The sequence below is a fragment of the Alexandromys fortis genome, unplaced genomic scaffold (assembly GCF_014885135.2).
Source record: "Alexandromys fortis isolate MF-2015 unplaced genomic scaffold, M_Fortis_MF-2015_v1.1 scaffold_79, whole genome shotgun sequence".
NCBI classification, from domain to species: domain Eukaryota; kingdom Metazoa; phylum Chordata; class Mammalia; order Rodentia; family Cricetidae; genus Alexandromys; species Alexandromys fortis.
In genome coordinates, this window is record NW_026067964.1 from 4,356,979 (window position 1) to 4,371,733 (window position 14,755).

Consider the following 14,755-nt stretch of genomic DNA (forward strand, 5'->3'; position numbering starts at 1 on the left):
AACCAGGGTATTGCTGATGTACCATCTAGTCTCTCTATTGTGTCTGGATTGGTTTTATATGAGCATCAATGACTGTTCTTGGAGAAGCACGATTGAGTAGCATTTTGGTAATGGAATATATATTGCAGATGACTTTCTTGTTGTGTGAGCTCATATTCCTTTTTTTCTTTCTCCTATCATATTAGAAATCTGGCCTTCATTTTCGACACACAGATAACACCGTGCAGTGGTTGAGAGCTATGGAGGCCATTGGACTACCCAAGGTAAGCTTTGGCATAGCAGATGCTACATGGGGAAGACAAAAAGTCGTGCACAAACGCCTTGCTATTAAAACTGACTTGGCCACCTGAGACATGCCTCTGCCGGCTTGAGCACGTGGGATGGCCTGCACAAAGATACACATGGCAAAAACTCACGATGAAGTGGGGGTATAGCTGAAGGGCAGATAGGTGAAAGTGTGTCTCAATTACACCAGGTTAGAATTGGCTTTAGCAGATCGTTGACTTCAGATAGTCAACTGTAAATTATTAAAATTTGATGTTTTTAACTCTAGTTTATGTGTCTGTGTGCATATGCACAGGTACACATCTGCCAGGGTGTGTGCAGATCAAAGGCCACTTTCAGGAGTCCCCTCTCACTGTCCACCCTGGGAAGCAAGGCATCTTGTCTTCGCTGCATTTTCCAGACTGGCTGGCTGGTGAATTTCCAGGCAATGCTCCTGTCTCCACATCCCATCTCACCGTCAGAGTGCCAGAATTACAGACGCCTTCCACTTTATGGCTGCTTATGTGGTTTCTGGGGATCAAACTTAGGGCATCAGGCTTGCACAGCTGGCGTTTTACCTGCTGAGCCATCTCCCTGGCCCGTGTGTTTATTTTTTATAATTATTATTATAAATCATCCTGGTATCACTTTAAATCTGGAAGGGTTAGAGGCTTGTAGCTGTTATTCCTAAAATAGATCGACCAAATAAAATTCAATCAGTAAGCATTCAGCACTTGGTAAATTCAAAGAGAGAAGAAATAGACACATGGGGGAAATGAGGAGCTTACATCTGATGGAAATCATAGGACAACTTTTTTATATCGAAAGGATTTTAGAATCACGGGAACTTTCAAAAATAGTATGTCTCTGTGTCTCCATCAATCAGCTTCCCTCAGTACTGACATTTTTATAATTGCACTACAATGCTAGATAGAAATGCGAGGGTTTTATTGGGGTATTTTCTTTTTTATGATAGGATCTCTATGTAACTAAGGCTGCCTTGGAATTCACTTTATAGTCCAGGCTGGCCTCAAACTTGTGGAATCCTCCTGCCTCAGCTTCTGAATAGTGGGGTTATCAGCATGAGCCGCCCACCAGCTGCCATCGGGGTGTGAATATGAACTAGAACACTGGCTTTACTCAGCTCCTATTCTCCTCAAATGCATTTGTTTGCAAGAGTGAGCATATTGTTCGGAGCCAGTGCATCCCATGAATGGATTTGTGTGCCCCCTACTGCTACCCAGACACAGTCTCCGCAGGGAAAGGGGCTTTTATCTTCCATCCCTCCCCCACGTTGTCCCTGGCAGTCACTAAATGCTCTCCATCATTAGCATCTTTGTCCGTGTGGTATTGGAATATTATTGGAATCACATGGTGAGCAACCTCTCGGGGTTGGCTTCTCACTTAAGTTTCCTGTCCTTGAGACCCATCACATTTTCCTCTGCTAAGGCCTCAGCCCTTTGCATTGCTGGCTACATGCAGCTGCTTTACAGAAATGGTTTATAAGATGTCATCTTGGAGACACGGTGCAAAGGAATATGTTGAGTTAGAAATACCTGTGTTATTAGTTTATTGTTAAGCCAGGTTTGCTGTTAAAAAGATTAGCTGGGAAGGTGGGGATGCAGTGCAGTGGTAAAGCGCTTGCCTCGGATGTGAAGCAGGGAACTAAAGAGATAGGGTAGCCGCTGAGATGGCTGCTTTCAGAGGACCCCTCAATTCAGTGCCCTGCACCCCCATCGTGGCATGTTTTCAACATCTTTTTACTCATACCTGTTTTACCCCAGCCTCATTTTCTTCGAAATTGTCAATATTTATTTCATTCCGTCATTTTCAATCAACTAGTCCCCCCAAACATTAAATGGTGCTCCCTTCTGAATACTGGTTGCAACATAAAATCAATTAATTTTGACTGATCAACTGCTAAGTGAGGGCTTGGGTGGTTTTTTTTTTAAAAAAAAAAAAAGACTAATAAAGAGAGAACATCAGATAGAGTTTTTCTTGGTGAAGAAACTTCTGATTGGGACAGTTTCATGATGTGTGAAAGACATGATTGCACCTTTCCAAGTTGTTTTAACATTGACTTTTCACCGTGAAGTCTGGAAGACAATTTTACAAGGGCAGGAGACTAACAAACAATGCCCTTAGCTGACTTTGTAGGGCACCGCCATGAATTCCTTCATTTACCGGTACTAAATGCTCAGTCCGTGCCTAGATTCACGTGGACGCTAGAGATGCGGAGTTGATGAACTTGTTGATTCTACCTCCTTGGTGCAAGAAGGCATTTCCGTCTGGATTTCCCAGGAGACCCTGTAAATGGAGAAGGTTCTTCCGTGAAGAAAGGGGCCTGGGGAGAGTTGGCTGACAATATAGTGGGGTGTGAGGCAAGAGCCATACTTGTGAGAGCTTTCAACCCAAACTCAGTTTTCTGAGTCTGGAGCACTTGTCTCGCTGACACCTTGACAGCAAATATGTTACAAGACAACTGGAAAGGGCCTTGAGGCCTCCCAGACTGCAGATGTTTCTTTGAGCATGCAGCAACTATACCATACATCGTTAGCTCGAGAAACACTCTTGTCTCCATTTTTTCCAACGTCCACTAAAAAAAAAATTGCACTCGAGTATCAAAGTATTACCATATGGTACATGATTTAATTTTACTTTTAATGTCAAGTTGTATAAAATATTAACTAAAAGCAAGTGACGATGATGTGCTTATCTTAATATTAGAAACTTCAAGCCCAATTATTCATTTTTTTTTTCAAGCTCAAAGATCAAGTCTGGTACCCCACTTAGAAATCTGTTTCTTATCAGGCTTCAAGCTTAGGAGAAAGCAGTGTGGATGTGGATGTAAAAGCCTTGGGGTTCAACCCATCGGGTGACTCCATGTCTAGATGCTCGGCCAGGAGAGGAATCGGGTGCCCTGAAAGTGCAGATGCAGGGTGTTCCCTGCAGCACCAGGGAAAGCACAGCGAGCCAAGTAGATGTTTCCTGTGGGGAATGGTTGGGCTGTGGTTCAGAAATATGAGCGACTTATTAGGATTTGTCAGAAATTATGTGCATAGAGAAGAATGGACGTGATGGAAAATAATCAGCTTCTAGCATGTCCTTTCATCAGGTTTATACTGTGTTCACACTGGTTTGCACACATGCATAAAGATTTGTTTTTAAATCAGATATATGTGTGAGAGAGATGTATGTATGTAGTATGTAAGTATGTATGTAAGAAGTAACCACATACCAGGATGCTAATAGTAACCGTCTGAAAGATGGGGGTATAGATATTTTTTTCTTCAGACTTTATGTACTATTAAGCAGAAATAATCCAAATATATGTGCATGAATTATATATACATGTCTGAGTTTTTAACAACGTAATGAAGTGGCTATAAAAGGGGTCTCCTTCTCAGGTTCATAAACCCTTTAGAGGTCATAGAAGTGAGGGTGCCAGTAAAACACTGCAACCCAACCTTCCAGAAAGGCTCTTTGTGGACCCCGCCACTATAAGGTCAGCCACTAGGGGGTGTGCCACCCACCAGGCAAGAGCTAGGATTGCTCTGTAGAGCTCTCTGGAGCAACCAGCAAGAACTTCCTCTACATTTGAATAGTTGTAGACTAGTAAGGATAATCGGGGTCTGGTTGTCTGGGGAGTCGACACCTCAAGAAGTAAAGCATAGTAAGCACATTGTCTCTTTTGTTTTCCAGATATTTTATCCAGAAACGACAGATGTCTACGACCGGAAAAACATACCAAGGATGATATACTGCATCCATGCACTAAGGTGGGAGCGATGAAGACAGGTTTAAACTTCAGTTTCCATTTAAACTTCAGTAACTTTTAATAATCTCAGGAATTTTAAAAATTAGGTTCAGTTTATAATTTGTTGGTACAAATTAAAATAATTTAAAATAATTGCTGTATAATGCTACCATTGAACTTGAAATCACTTCTGAAGTTTTTACTATTATTCAAAATATAAAACAAAAAATGAATAAAAGACCTAAGTAAAATGAGGAGGGAATTAAAATTGCAACCTTGAAGACCCAACAATAATGTTGTGCGGATGTATGCAGATGTCACAAAAACATGTTAGTGAGCAGATTCCATTGTCGTTGTGATTGCTCTAACAACTCATTAAATTACCATTTATTCAGCTCGTACCATCAGTAAGAAAACATAACAGAAACAGAATTTTTTTCAATTTTTTACTCAGTAGAATGTACACTCTAAGACTAGAGAAGAAACACAGAAGTTGTTCTTTAATTTGATCAAGATATACTTAATGATATAAAGCGATGTTTTTGATCATTTTTGAAAATCTTGAAACTCTGCTAATTCACAGAGGACTTTTTTTTATAATGGACCTGGGGAAACTGGGAATTTCAGATGGAGGTGAGAACCCTGGGGAAAACCCAGCTGTGGCTGCTGTCTTGTGCACTCAGGTGAAGCTTGCGAGATTTCATGTGTAATGAAGTTTAAAATTCCTCTGCAACATCTGCCTTGTGTTTGTATCCCTGGAAGTCATTTTCCTGGCAGACCCCTCAGTCTCGGGGTTTATGTTAACGTCTTCCTGCCTTTTTTTTTTTTTCCGCCTGCAAAGGAAAAAGTCTTCATAATAATTCATTACAAAGCTGGTCTCCTAGAGAAGACTTTGATTACGTCATAGGAGTCAATCCCTAACCCACCGCAAAGCCAGCTTCCTTTTTCTTTTCTGAGCTGGCTTTGGAATATGACAGCTGGTGAGAGATAGGCCAAATGGCCGGTCCCTTTGCTTTTTCTTTTCTTTCTTTTGCATTTGTTTGTTTCGGTGTACGTGTGTGCACGCATGCACACACTTCTGGGTACACATGTGCCGCTGCACACAGTGGAAGCACAGAACGATGTAGAGGAGTTGGGTGTCTCCTTCTATAGCATAGGGACCAAGTGTACGTGTGTGCACACATGCACACACTTCTGGGTACACATGTGCCACTGCACACAAGTGGAAGCACAGAACGATGTGGAGGAGTTGGGTGTCTCCTTCTACTGCATAGGGACCAAGGCTTAGACTCAGATTATAGAGCTTGGTGGCAGCGCCTTTGCCTGTGAGGCCATCTTGTCACCCTTTCTTTTTTCCTTTGATTCTTTTTCTTTACTTTTGTTTAGAGATGGGGTCATACTGTGCAGCTCAGGCTGGCCTCAAAACTCTATCCTCCTGCCTCAATCCCCCTACAGGGGCTATAGACTAGCCATCCGGCTAGACTTCCTTCCTTCCTTCCTTCCTTCTTTCCTTCCTTCCTTCCTTCCTTCCTTCCTTCCTTCCTTCCTTCCTTCCTTCCTCCTTCCTCCTTCCTCCTTCCTCCTTCCCTTCCTCCCCCTCTCTTCTTTCTTCCTTCCTTCCTTCCTTCCTTCCTTCCTTCCTTCCTTCCTTCCTTTCTTGTAATGACTTAGAATGTCTAAAAATGAATAAATAAAATAGGGTATAATTTCTGTAGGAGGTGGTGGAGGGGGAATCTCCTATTCTGTGCATCCCTCTTCCTGTGTAGCCTTAGGGTCCATATACCAATAAAGTTTTGGAAGGTGGTGGCAGGGGATTGTTTTGATTTTTGAGACAGGGTTTCACCGTATGGCCCTGTCAGACCTGGAACTCACTCTGTAGTCCAGGCTATCCTTGAACTCAGAGAGATCCATCTGCCTCTGCCTCTCAAGTACTGGGATTAATGGCAAGTATTACCCATGACTGGCCCCATAGGTTTTCTTAAAACCCCACGTTTTAAGAAACCTGTTTCTTTTGAGGTATACTTTCAAATGTGCTGCTCTGTGTTCCTCAGAGAGTTCTTGTCAAAGCTTGAAGCAGTCACTGAAGGCTGTGAGTTAGTACTGATTTTGTGACCTATTCATCCAGTCATAATTAAATCCATACTTCACAGTGGTGATCTCCAGATCCATACCATGCTCCAGGGCAACGTATGTGAGCTTAAACTGATTTTTGAAGTGGGCACGCGGGCCGTGTGTTCTCCAGCTTACAAAGAGCGAAATCTTTGCTCCTAAGAAGCTCTGTAGAATGGCATAGGGGCTCACAAATGTGCATTTACCGTAGTTTAAATAATGGCTCGGTCAGCTTAGAAACAAAGACTGCGCCAGTTCTTGCTTATCGTTGCCATGTGTGTGCCGATGCTGGTGTCATGGCTCTGTGTCTTTATCAATAACTCTTCACAGATGTCTCCATGCCTTTTTTCTGACGCCCAGGAAAGGCTGCATACTGTGTCAAGCATGTCACACATCTGACCACGTTCTTCCATGGATGACCCTCTTTCTCTTTTCTTTGTCCTCATGTGTTATGCCACTGCCTCTCGAGAAGAAACTGAGAAATTCCAAGGCTGTCTGAGGCTTTTCCGTATAACTCTTTCCTGCTGTGGTCTGTTTAGAAGGCTGTCAGTCACTCCTAGGAGGCAGGTTTTTCTGTATCACTGGGCAAGAAGCTGGAGAGCCATTTTAAGGGACCCTTTAACGAGTGCAGTTTGCTCTCGTTGCATAGTTAGGAGGGATGTGTTGTCCTTGCTTCAACAACTTTAGCATGGCTGGAGTAGAGAATTGTCATCACCTGGTAGAGAACTGGGTAGGTCGGAGGCTTTGGTGATAGCTCGGAGCTGGGAGGGAAGGTCACTCCAGGTAATTTTGCTGGTCGAGCATTGCCTTCCTCTTGCCCCTGCCTATGGCCTGGTTGATCTACAAATTTAGCTTTGACCCTGGCCAAACTTGTCTGGAGTCTGATATGGGGCTAACAGCCAGGAACCCCTGAGTCCCTGCCCTTGCTTTCCTTCCCCTGCCTGGCCCTTTTTGTCTGGCACCTGATCCCAGCCTGACTGTCACTTTCCAGCTTAGCCTGGCATTTTCACGCTTGTTCTAATTGAGAAAGACTTGACTTCTTGGTGGGTGGCCTTCTCTTTTTCCAAGGAAATATTTATCCTTCTTTACCTATTTAAAAAAAAAAAAAAAAAGTAGAATAGTCTTGTTGTGGGGGCGGAGACTGGAAAATGTAAAAAGAGCGTTACAGGAAAAGCTAATCCAGGCACTATCTCAAAATCACACAAAAACCAGTTACTATTTTGGTGACTTTGGACTTGAAATTTATATGGGGCATGTTTTCCTTTTGTGGCTTCTTTTGGAATGTTCTAAAACCTATGCAACAAAAAGAAACCCATTCAGGAAGCCTAGTTGAGTTACTACACCTTTTTTTTAAAAAAAAAAAAATGTCTGGAGGCCGTTTTTTATACACAGAAAAACACTGTGTGTGTTGTGTGATGTTCTGTTTATAAAGACGTACCAAGTGACATCCAGCAACTGTTAAATGTTTAAACAGTTATAAAATACAATATGTTAAAATGATTTAAACCATAATGTGCTTGTTAAAACAACATGATTTCCTTCGTATACCTTCAGAGCAGATGAAATGTCCAACCCGGGCTATACACTCACCACTGAAACTGCTGGAAAGTTCCGGAGTAGTTTTGCTCTTGCTTTCATTATTCATGCACTAATGTGGCCTGCCCTCGCATTAGTACAGTGTCGTTACACCTACCCTGGGGCAGCATGATTTTTACTATCACCAGAATTAAAGGGGCAGCCCTTTAAGTCTAGTTTTTGACCTGTTCCTTGTTGAACATGGCCTTACTTTAGGCTCTTGTCTCAAGGTAAGCCAGAACCTGTCCGTCGGCATCAGGTTAAGGTTGACTTGTTTTCTAAGTCAGCACTTTTCATTTGTAGGTCTGTGGCTTTCAGGTAGATTCATCTTTCTGTCTCTTCCTCCCCATTACCTGACAGAAACTTGTTCCCCGAGTGTCATTTGGCCGGTGTTGTCATTATCCCGTCATGCATTATCCCGTCATGGTGATGTGTTAGCCTGGCCTGTTAGCTTTATTAGAAGTCTATGTAGGCCTTTTTAGTTTTCTTCTTAAAATTATAGCTGGAATTTCAAGAGGTTCCATCTCCTGGGAGACAAGCAGGGACAACTCATGGTGATGTATTAGTCTGGCCTGTTAGCCTTATTAGAAGTCTATGTAGGCCTTTTTAGTTTTCTTCTTAAAATTATAGCTGGACTTTCAAGAGGTTCCCGTCCCCTGGGAGACAGGCAGGGACAACTCAATGCTGTCACTGATTTGGCACCTCAGATCAGGTTCCTGGGTTCCCTCTCATTGGCTGTTCAGTGCTCACTGCTCTTGGATCCCCTTTCTTCCTGGTTGTTTCTGTCATGACCTTGCTCTGCAGTCCTTCCTTTGCTTTGAGGAGACTTTGGCTGATTCAGAGCTCCTGGTCTTTATTATTTCCTGTGATAAGTATAATATAAAAACAAGTACTTACCTATGCTCCACGAACAGAAAAAGAACGAAGTGCCTGTGTTTTAATGCCTCACCTTTTGACAAAGCGAAACAAAGAGTTGTGCACGGACTACTTATCTCTAACGGTTCCCTTCCGTTTACTGTGTGTTATACTCTGTTTGCCATTTTGAAAGCCTGACTTTCTAAGACTGAACCAAGATGAGTATTTTCCTGTTTGTTCATAGCATGTTTGCTCTGTATCTCTCAGGCTGCACTTGAACTCAGCCTCCTTAGTCCTAGGATTACATGTGTGGACCACCCTGCCTGTCTAATACCTTCTGCATGGAATAGACTCTGAGTTTGGTTAGCCAGAGTTCTGCCTTTGTCCTTATAGCCCCTGTAGCCTTGTCAGCCCCTTTGCCCTTGTAGGACCGACCTTGGCATTCTCTGAAAAATCCTTGTATTGTGGGCACAATCAGATGTTCTTGTCCTGTTCTCGTTATTACCGCTTTAAGATATGGAGCAACTGCAGTTCAAAGAATCCCTTCCAAGTCACATATTCCTGCTGATTATTCTAGATAAGCATGATAAGGGTGCCAAATGCTGCTTTTCTTACTGTGGCCTTCATCGGGCCATTAAAGGTCTGCTGCAAGCTGGAAACCAGGGGCTCTCCCCTAGTTTGTACGCAGGACTGCAGATGCCCAAGATTCTGTAGTTGTGTCTGGTTTTCAAATGTAGTGCCAGCACATAAGTGACATGCAGTAGGGCTTGCATTTGTGACAAAGGTGGTGGCAGACCCACTTCTGGTTGACTAGTTGTCCTAAATTTCCCGAATGCTTTGTAGAGAGCTCCTTTCCCCAGTTCTCTCACAGTGAGTACCTGACCCACCAGTGGAGATGTTAGACTTGTTGCCCAGGCATTAATGTATAACCATCATTGGCTTAACACTCCCTTCTCCTAAAGAAACTGATTTACTGAATGTTCCTCTAAATTAACAGATTGGTTGTAATTCTTGCAATGCACATTTGAATTTACAAATAAGTCCTCTAGAGATAGATCACTGACCGTAGACTCTAATCCTTGGGTCTTGGGAGGGACCGATGGAGATGGTAGTACTGGAGATTAAGGTGAGATTTCAAACTCTTCCGCGTTCAGAATTCTCCACTCGGTCTGAATAGCATGTTCCCTTCCCCCTCCAATCTGAACTAAGCTAAATTCTTTGGACCTGGGAACCATCTCCTGAAATCTACCACAGAAAGATACCCCACTGGCTGCTGTTTAAAATCCCTTGGAGTTGTCCTTCTAATTTTTCAGGAAGTTTACCTGACCAAATTTGCATATGGAAAGGCTGCCTCTGGTTTCCTTTGCTTTGAACCAAAATGTAAAAATCTTGGTGTCAGCCTTGCACGTGATGAGCCCAGGCCTCTGAGCTGTTATGTTTGAAACGCTGAAAGGGAAGACTCCTGGAGCTTGAGAACTGGGGGACCCTGGGAAGTTATGACGCCCTGACCATTTACTCTAGTGAACACTCATTCCTACCGCCTTGCTCGGGCCACACACCCAGCCCTTGCCAGTCCTAGCTCTCTCCAGTCTGCCACGAGGCTTTGATTTACAAATGTCCACTGCTCTTGGTGCAGCCATAACGGAGCTGGTTGCTATGATGTGAGGCAAAAACTCAGTAGACCCAGGCCCATCCTGCCTTTTATGTTGGCACTTCATCACCACAGAAACTTTAATGTAGTTATTAAAACTAATAATAATTTTAAAAACTGATAGTATTTTGTAACTTTCATTTTCACTTCCCAGAGTTCAGCTGGTGTTACTTATACAACTAGTACCTTATGAACTAGTGAGAGTTAGTGACCTCCAAGTCACCCCTCCACTGCAGGCCTACCTCAGCAATACAGGTGTGGCCTCCCTTTTCGTGGCATAAGAGACTCCCTGCTCTACACTGGGCAGTGCTGGTAACAGTAAGGACAAGGCTTCCTCCAGAACGCTCCTGCAATACCGTGTTAGATGTCAGTACCAGTGATGGTGATGCTGAAAGTTGAAGCTAAATAGGATGTATTTAATTCTTTGCAAATGAAGTTTGAGAGGCCACATGCAAGTGAGTTTTCTGCTGAACCCATCATACCGCTTTATTAAAAAGCTCAGATTCACGTTTCAAAGCAGACTTTCCCATTAGGCAGGCTAATTTCCCAGCACCACCTTGTGGTGACTCCTAGTTAACCAGGATGTCTGTTCACTGAAATTTCTCTTGCCTGACCTGTACAGTATTGGAAATAGCACCTACTTTCTTTACCACATTCCGTTAGCAAAACCTTTTAGTTCCGACTATAACAACGCTATGTCTTTTCTTTGTGCGTGAGACAAGGACAGGCTATGGTGCCTAGCTTGGCCCCACTCCTGGGGTCCTCAGCCCTTGCCTCCTGAATAGTTGGGACTGTCGATGTGTGCCACTGTACCCAGTTAAAGCTATGTATGTGGCGTCCAAACCAGCTTTAAGAACAGCATAATAGACCGAGGATGCATTCTATCAGTAGCAATTAGATAAATAAAAAGATATATGTAAAAATACCTGCATCCAGGTATTTAGTACAGCTCTTTAACTTTTGCATAGCTGATATTAAATTAATACAATAGTAATTTAAAATCTTGTCTTTACTTTGAGAAGTTTATAATGTAAATGATTAAATATGATCACGTCTACCTTCCATCTCCCCCTCCAACTGCCTCCATAGTCTCCCTAACTTCCTTGTCCTGATTTGTATCCTTTTGTCATTGTTTTCTTTTGTGTAGGGTCTCTTGGGGGGTTTGTTGTCTTTTAACCCACTAAGTCCAGTTAGCGCTGCCACATGTGTATGGGTGAGGAGCTATCCACAGGGTTGGGGAAGCCTATCAGTGGCCACATCATTAAAAACAAAGATCCCCTCCTATTGACACCACCCCCACTGCTCAGGGGACCTTGAGGACAAACAGATGGAATGCAAGAGCCAGAAAATGAAGGGGGAATGGTAAAATGCTGTTTTTTGTCAGGACATGGCTGTCACTCTCATGCATTCGCAGCAGCTGGGGTTACCTGCACACAGCCTCTATAAAACTATAATTTAAAAAAAAGGACTTTTTAAAGTGAAATATGAAATATTACCCAGTGACCAGAAATGCGAACAACTCCCCACCAAAAGCAAACAGATGTGGCAGGATTGAGAAACAAAACGGAAATAGGCCACACATGCCTACACAGGCTTGACTTCAATCAGATAGATAGATGCAGAGGTTCAAAGCACGGAGTTTGGAGAGGCTGAGCCCCTGGCTCTGTTTCAGAGGAGCAGGCCCTGATGGCCAGAGAGCATTCAGTGCCCAAGGCAGCTAAAGGCTAGGAGAGGGACAGAGATGCAAAGCATGGTGACACACACTTGTAATCCAAGCCCATGGCAAACTGAGTCTGAAGGATTGTGAGTTGAAGATCAAGCTGGGTCATGTCAGAAGATGCTCTCTATCTCACAACAGCCACTGCCACCAAGAAAGACAGGAAGATATCAGGGAGAGAAGACGCAGTCACCTACCTATGTTGGTGCTCTTGCTCCCCGCAGAGTCCCTGATGCCCTAGTCCACAGTGGATGAACCACAAGACCCAAACACTGACATGATCCCTGCACTGGCTGGTGTTGGGCATGAACTTGACACAAGCTAGAGTCATCAGAGAGGAGGGAGCCTCAGCTGAGGAAATGCCTCCATGAGACCCAGCTGTGAGGCATTTACTCATTTAGTGATTAGTAGGGGAGGGGCCTGCCTATTGTGGGTGGTGTCATCCCTGGGCTGCTGGTCCTGGGTTCTATAAGAAAACAGGCTGAAAAAGCCATGAGGAGCAAGCCAGTAAGCAGCTCCCCTCCATGGCCTCTGTATCAGCTCCTTCCTCCAAGATCCTGCCCTGTTTGTGTTCCTGTCCTGACTGCCTTCAGTGACAAACAGCAATTTTGAAGTATAAGCCAAATAAACCCTTTCCTCCCCACCTTGATTTTTGATCTTGGTGTTTTATCGTCGCAATAGAAACCCTAACTAAGACAAATCCCAAATCAAAAGATGCCAGATATTTAAGGAAAAAATGACTCTGTGAAGAAAACATTAGATTTGACAGAGTACCAACATCAATAAAACAAGTGGGTATATTTGAACAGCTGAAGACTCACTCAATTTATCAATTCCACGAGTTATTTATTGGGTACTTAACATAGCAGAACCAAGGGAAATTAAGAAAGGAAAATTTGGTATAGATGAAATTAGGAAAGAAATTAGTAAAATGTGTTATCTAAAGTGTGAAGGCAAAAATATAAAAATAAAGGCACATATTTAAAATTCTAGATCGTCTTAGCAGTATATAAGTAGGGAAATAGAAGTGGACCTATATTAAGGGTGAGGGTTAATTAGCTCAGGTTTGAAAATGTAGCTTTAAAAATACATTAAACTAAGAGAGTATTAACGTGGCAATATACCTTAAATAGAGCGTGCCATGTACTTGGGATAGATATAGAATGTCCTATTGCGTGATAGTCTGTGGAGTCTCCTATTTTCTCATTTCTCTCACTAGTTTTCTTTGGGAGTTGTAACTTGAATTGTAGAGAGAGGTGGAGACAGAAATTGATGCCTGAATGAGACTGAAGTGACAACCATGATTTTTTAAATTATTTTTCTTATTTCTTAAATGATTATTTGGCTATTGCCCCATCTTTATTGTCTGACTTGTCTTTGAAGCTGTGGCAGACATCAATTCTGCCTGAATTTCAAAGTTTCCACAAAAGTCGGAGGTTGACCTTTCAGGGGTCCCACGTGATAGGAGTTCCCTGTTAGATATCACTGTTACGTGGCCTGGTAGGTAAGTGCTCCATCCCTAAGCACAGAGCAGCCCATGGCTTCCCTCTTAGAACTGCGATATTTTGCCCATGTAATAATGAATTTAAAAATGCTTCATAAAATGGTATGGCTTTCTAAATGTCATCATGGTCTCCTAATGACCCTGTTTGGTGTGACCTTCGCTCACACAGACTTTGATTGCAAACAATTTTTGACTCCTGATAACCTCTAAAGAAGTAGACCTTAAGCTAAGGAGTGTGTCCCATCTTCCAGCCTTTGAATTATGAGTACATGACACTTGGCAGTGAAAAAAACTGTTCAAAGTTCAATATTCTCTTCCTGATAAGATGAATATCAGAATTTGGTGCTAAATTAAAATTACCATATAATAAAGTTACCATTTGTTGCATGTACTTTGGTACAATTTCGAAGGAAAAAGAAGAAATGAAAAAGATTAATAATTCTCTCCTCAGAATCCTTAAAGAAAACATTCATTAATAAGTATTTCCTAGAAAAAACTCTAATTGAGCAGTACTTGTATAAAATCCTGTTTATCCTTACCACTGACGAAAAGGAAGGCAGATGTAACGTGGTATTGCTATCACTTTGGGAATGTTTTCTCCCTCCTTCTTCCTGTTTCCTTCTTCCCCTCAGTGCCTTCTCTTCCTTCCTCCCGTCCCCCTCCTATTTTTGATAATGTCGCATTGCAGGGCCTTGAGCCCACTGACTGCAGCCCCTGGAAAGTCTTCATTGATAATATTCGGAAATGATACGGGCATAAGGCAAATGTATTCGCAGAGAGAGACTGCTGGTCGAGTGGGCGGTGCCTAGCTGAAGGGTCTCAGGTTCAGCTGAGCGGTCAGCTTCATGCAGTTGCTGTGACCCTTATCAGATGCGGTTCCTGGGGAAAATGAGGGAGCTGGGAGCCAGAGGTGCTGGCTGGCGTTGGCTCCTCGCAGAAGCATGTATGGCACTGTATGTAACCTAGAATAGCTCTCGCCGCAGCTGTGAGGAGCTGTTCTGCATGGTCTATTGAGAGATTGAGAGTGAGTCACATTGGTGAGCTTGAGACTCCTGGGCTTAAAAGCCTCATGCCCGCCTGGAGTCAGCTAGTACTTGTCACAGCAGCCCCAGACCTAGCTCCCCAGTCCTCTGCAGAGGACACACGAGTTATAAAGGTCCCTGAACTCAGGGGTGCTCAGACATTTGGTACCGTTGGATGTTGACTGAGTCCTTCAAGACGTTACAACTTCACAAGTTGTTTTTCTCCTGAAACCTTGGTTCTCAGCCTTCCTAACACTGTGACCCTTTAATACAGTTCCTCATGTTGTGATTGATGACCCCC

General features: G+C 43.1%; 1 protein-coding gene across 2 annotated transcripts in view; it reads left to right on the forward strand.

Annotated features, from left to right (window-relative positions):
• Iqgap2 (IQ motif containing GTPase activating protein 2) overlaps positions 1-14,755 on the forward strand; it is a 301,482-nt gene that overhangs the window by 156,970 nt on the left and 129,757 nt on the right. For both annotated transcript variants that reach the window (XM_050153835.1, XM_050153834.1), the window contains exons 4-5: positions 186-263; positions 3,967-4,043. In XM_050153835.1, coding sequence (XP_050009792.1) covers positions 186-263; positions 3,967-4,043 — 155 coding nt within the window. The remainder of the gene's footprint in view (positions 1-185; positions 264-3,966; positions 4,044-14,755) is intronic.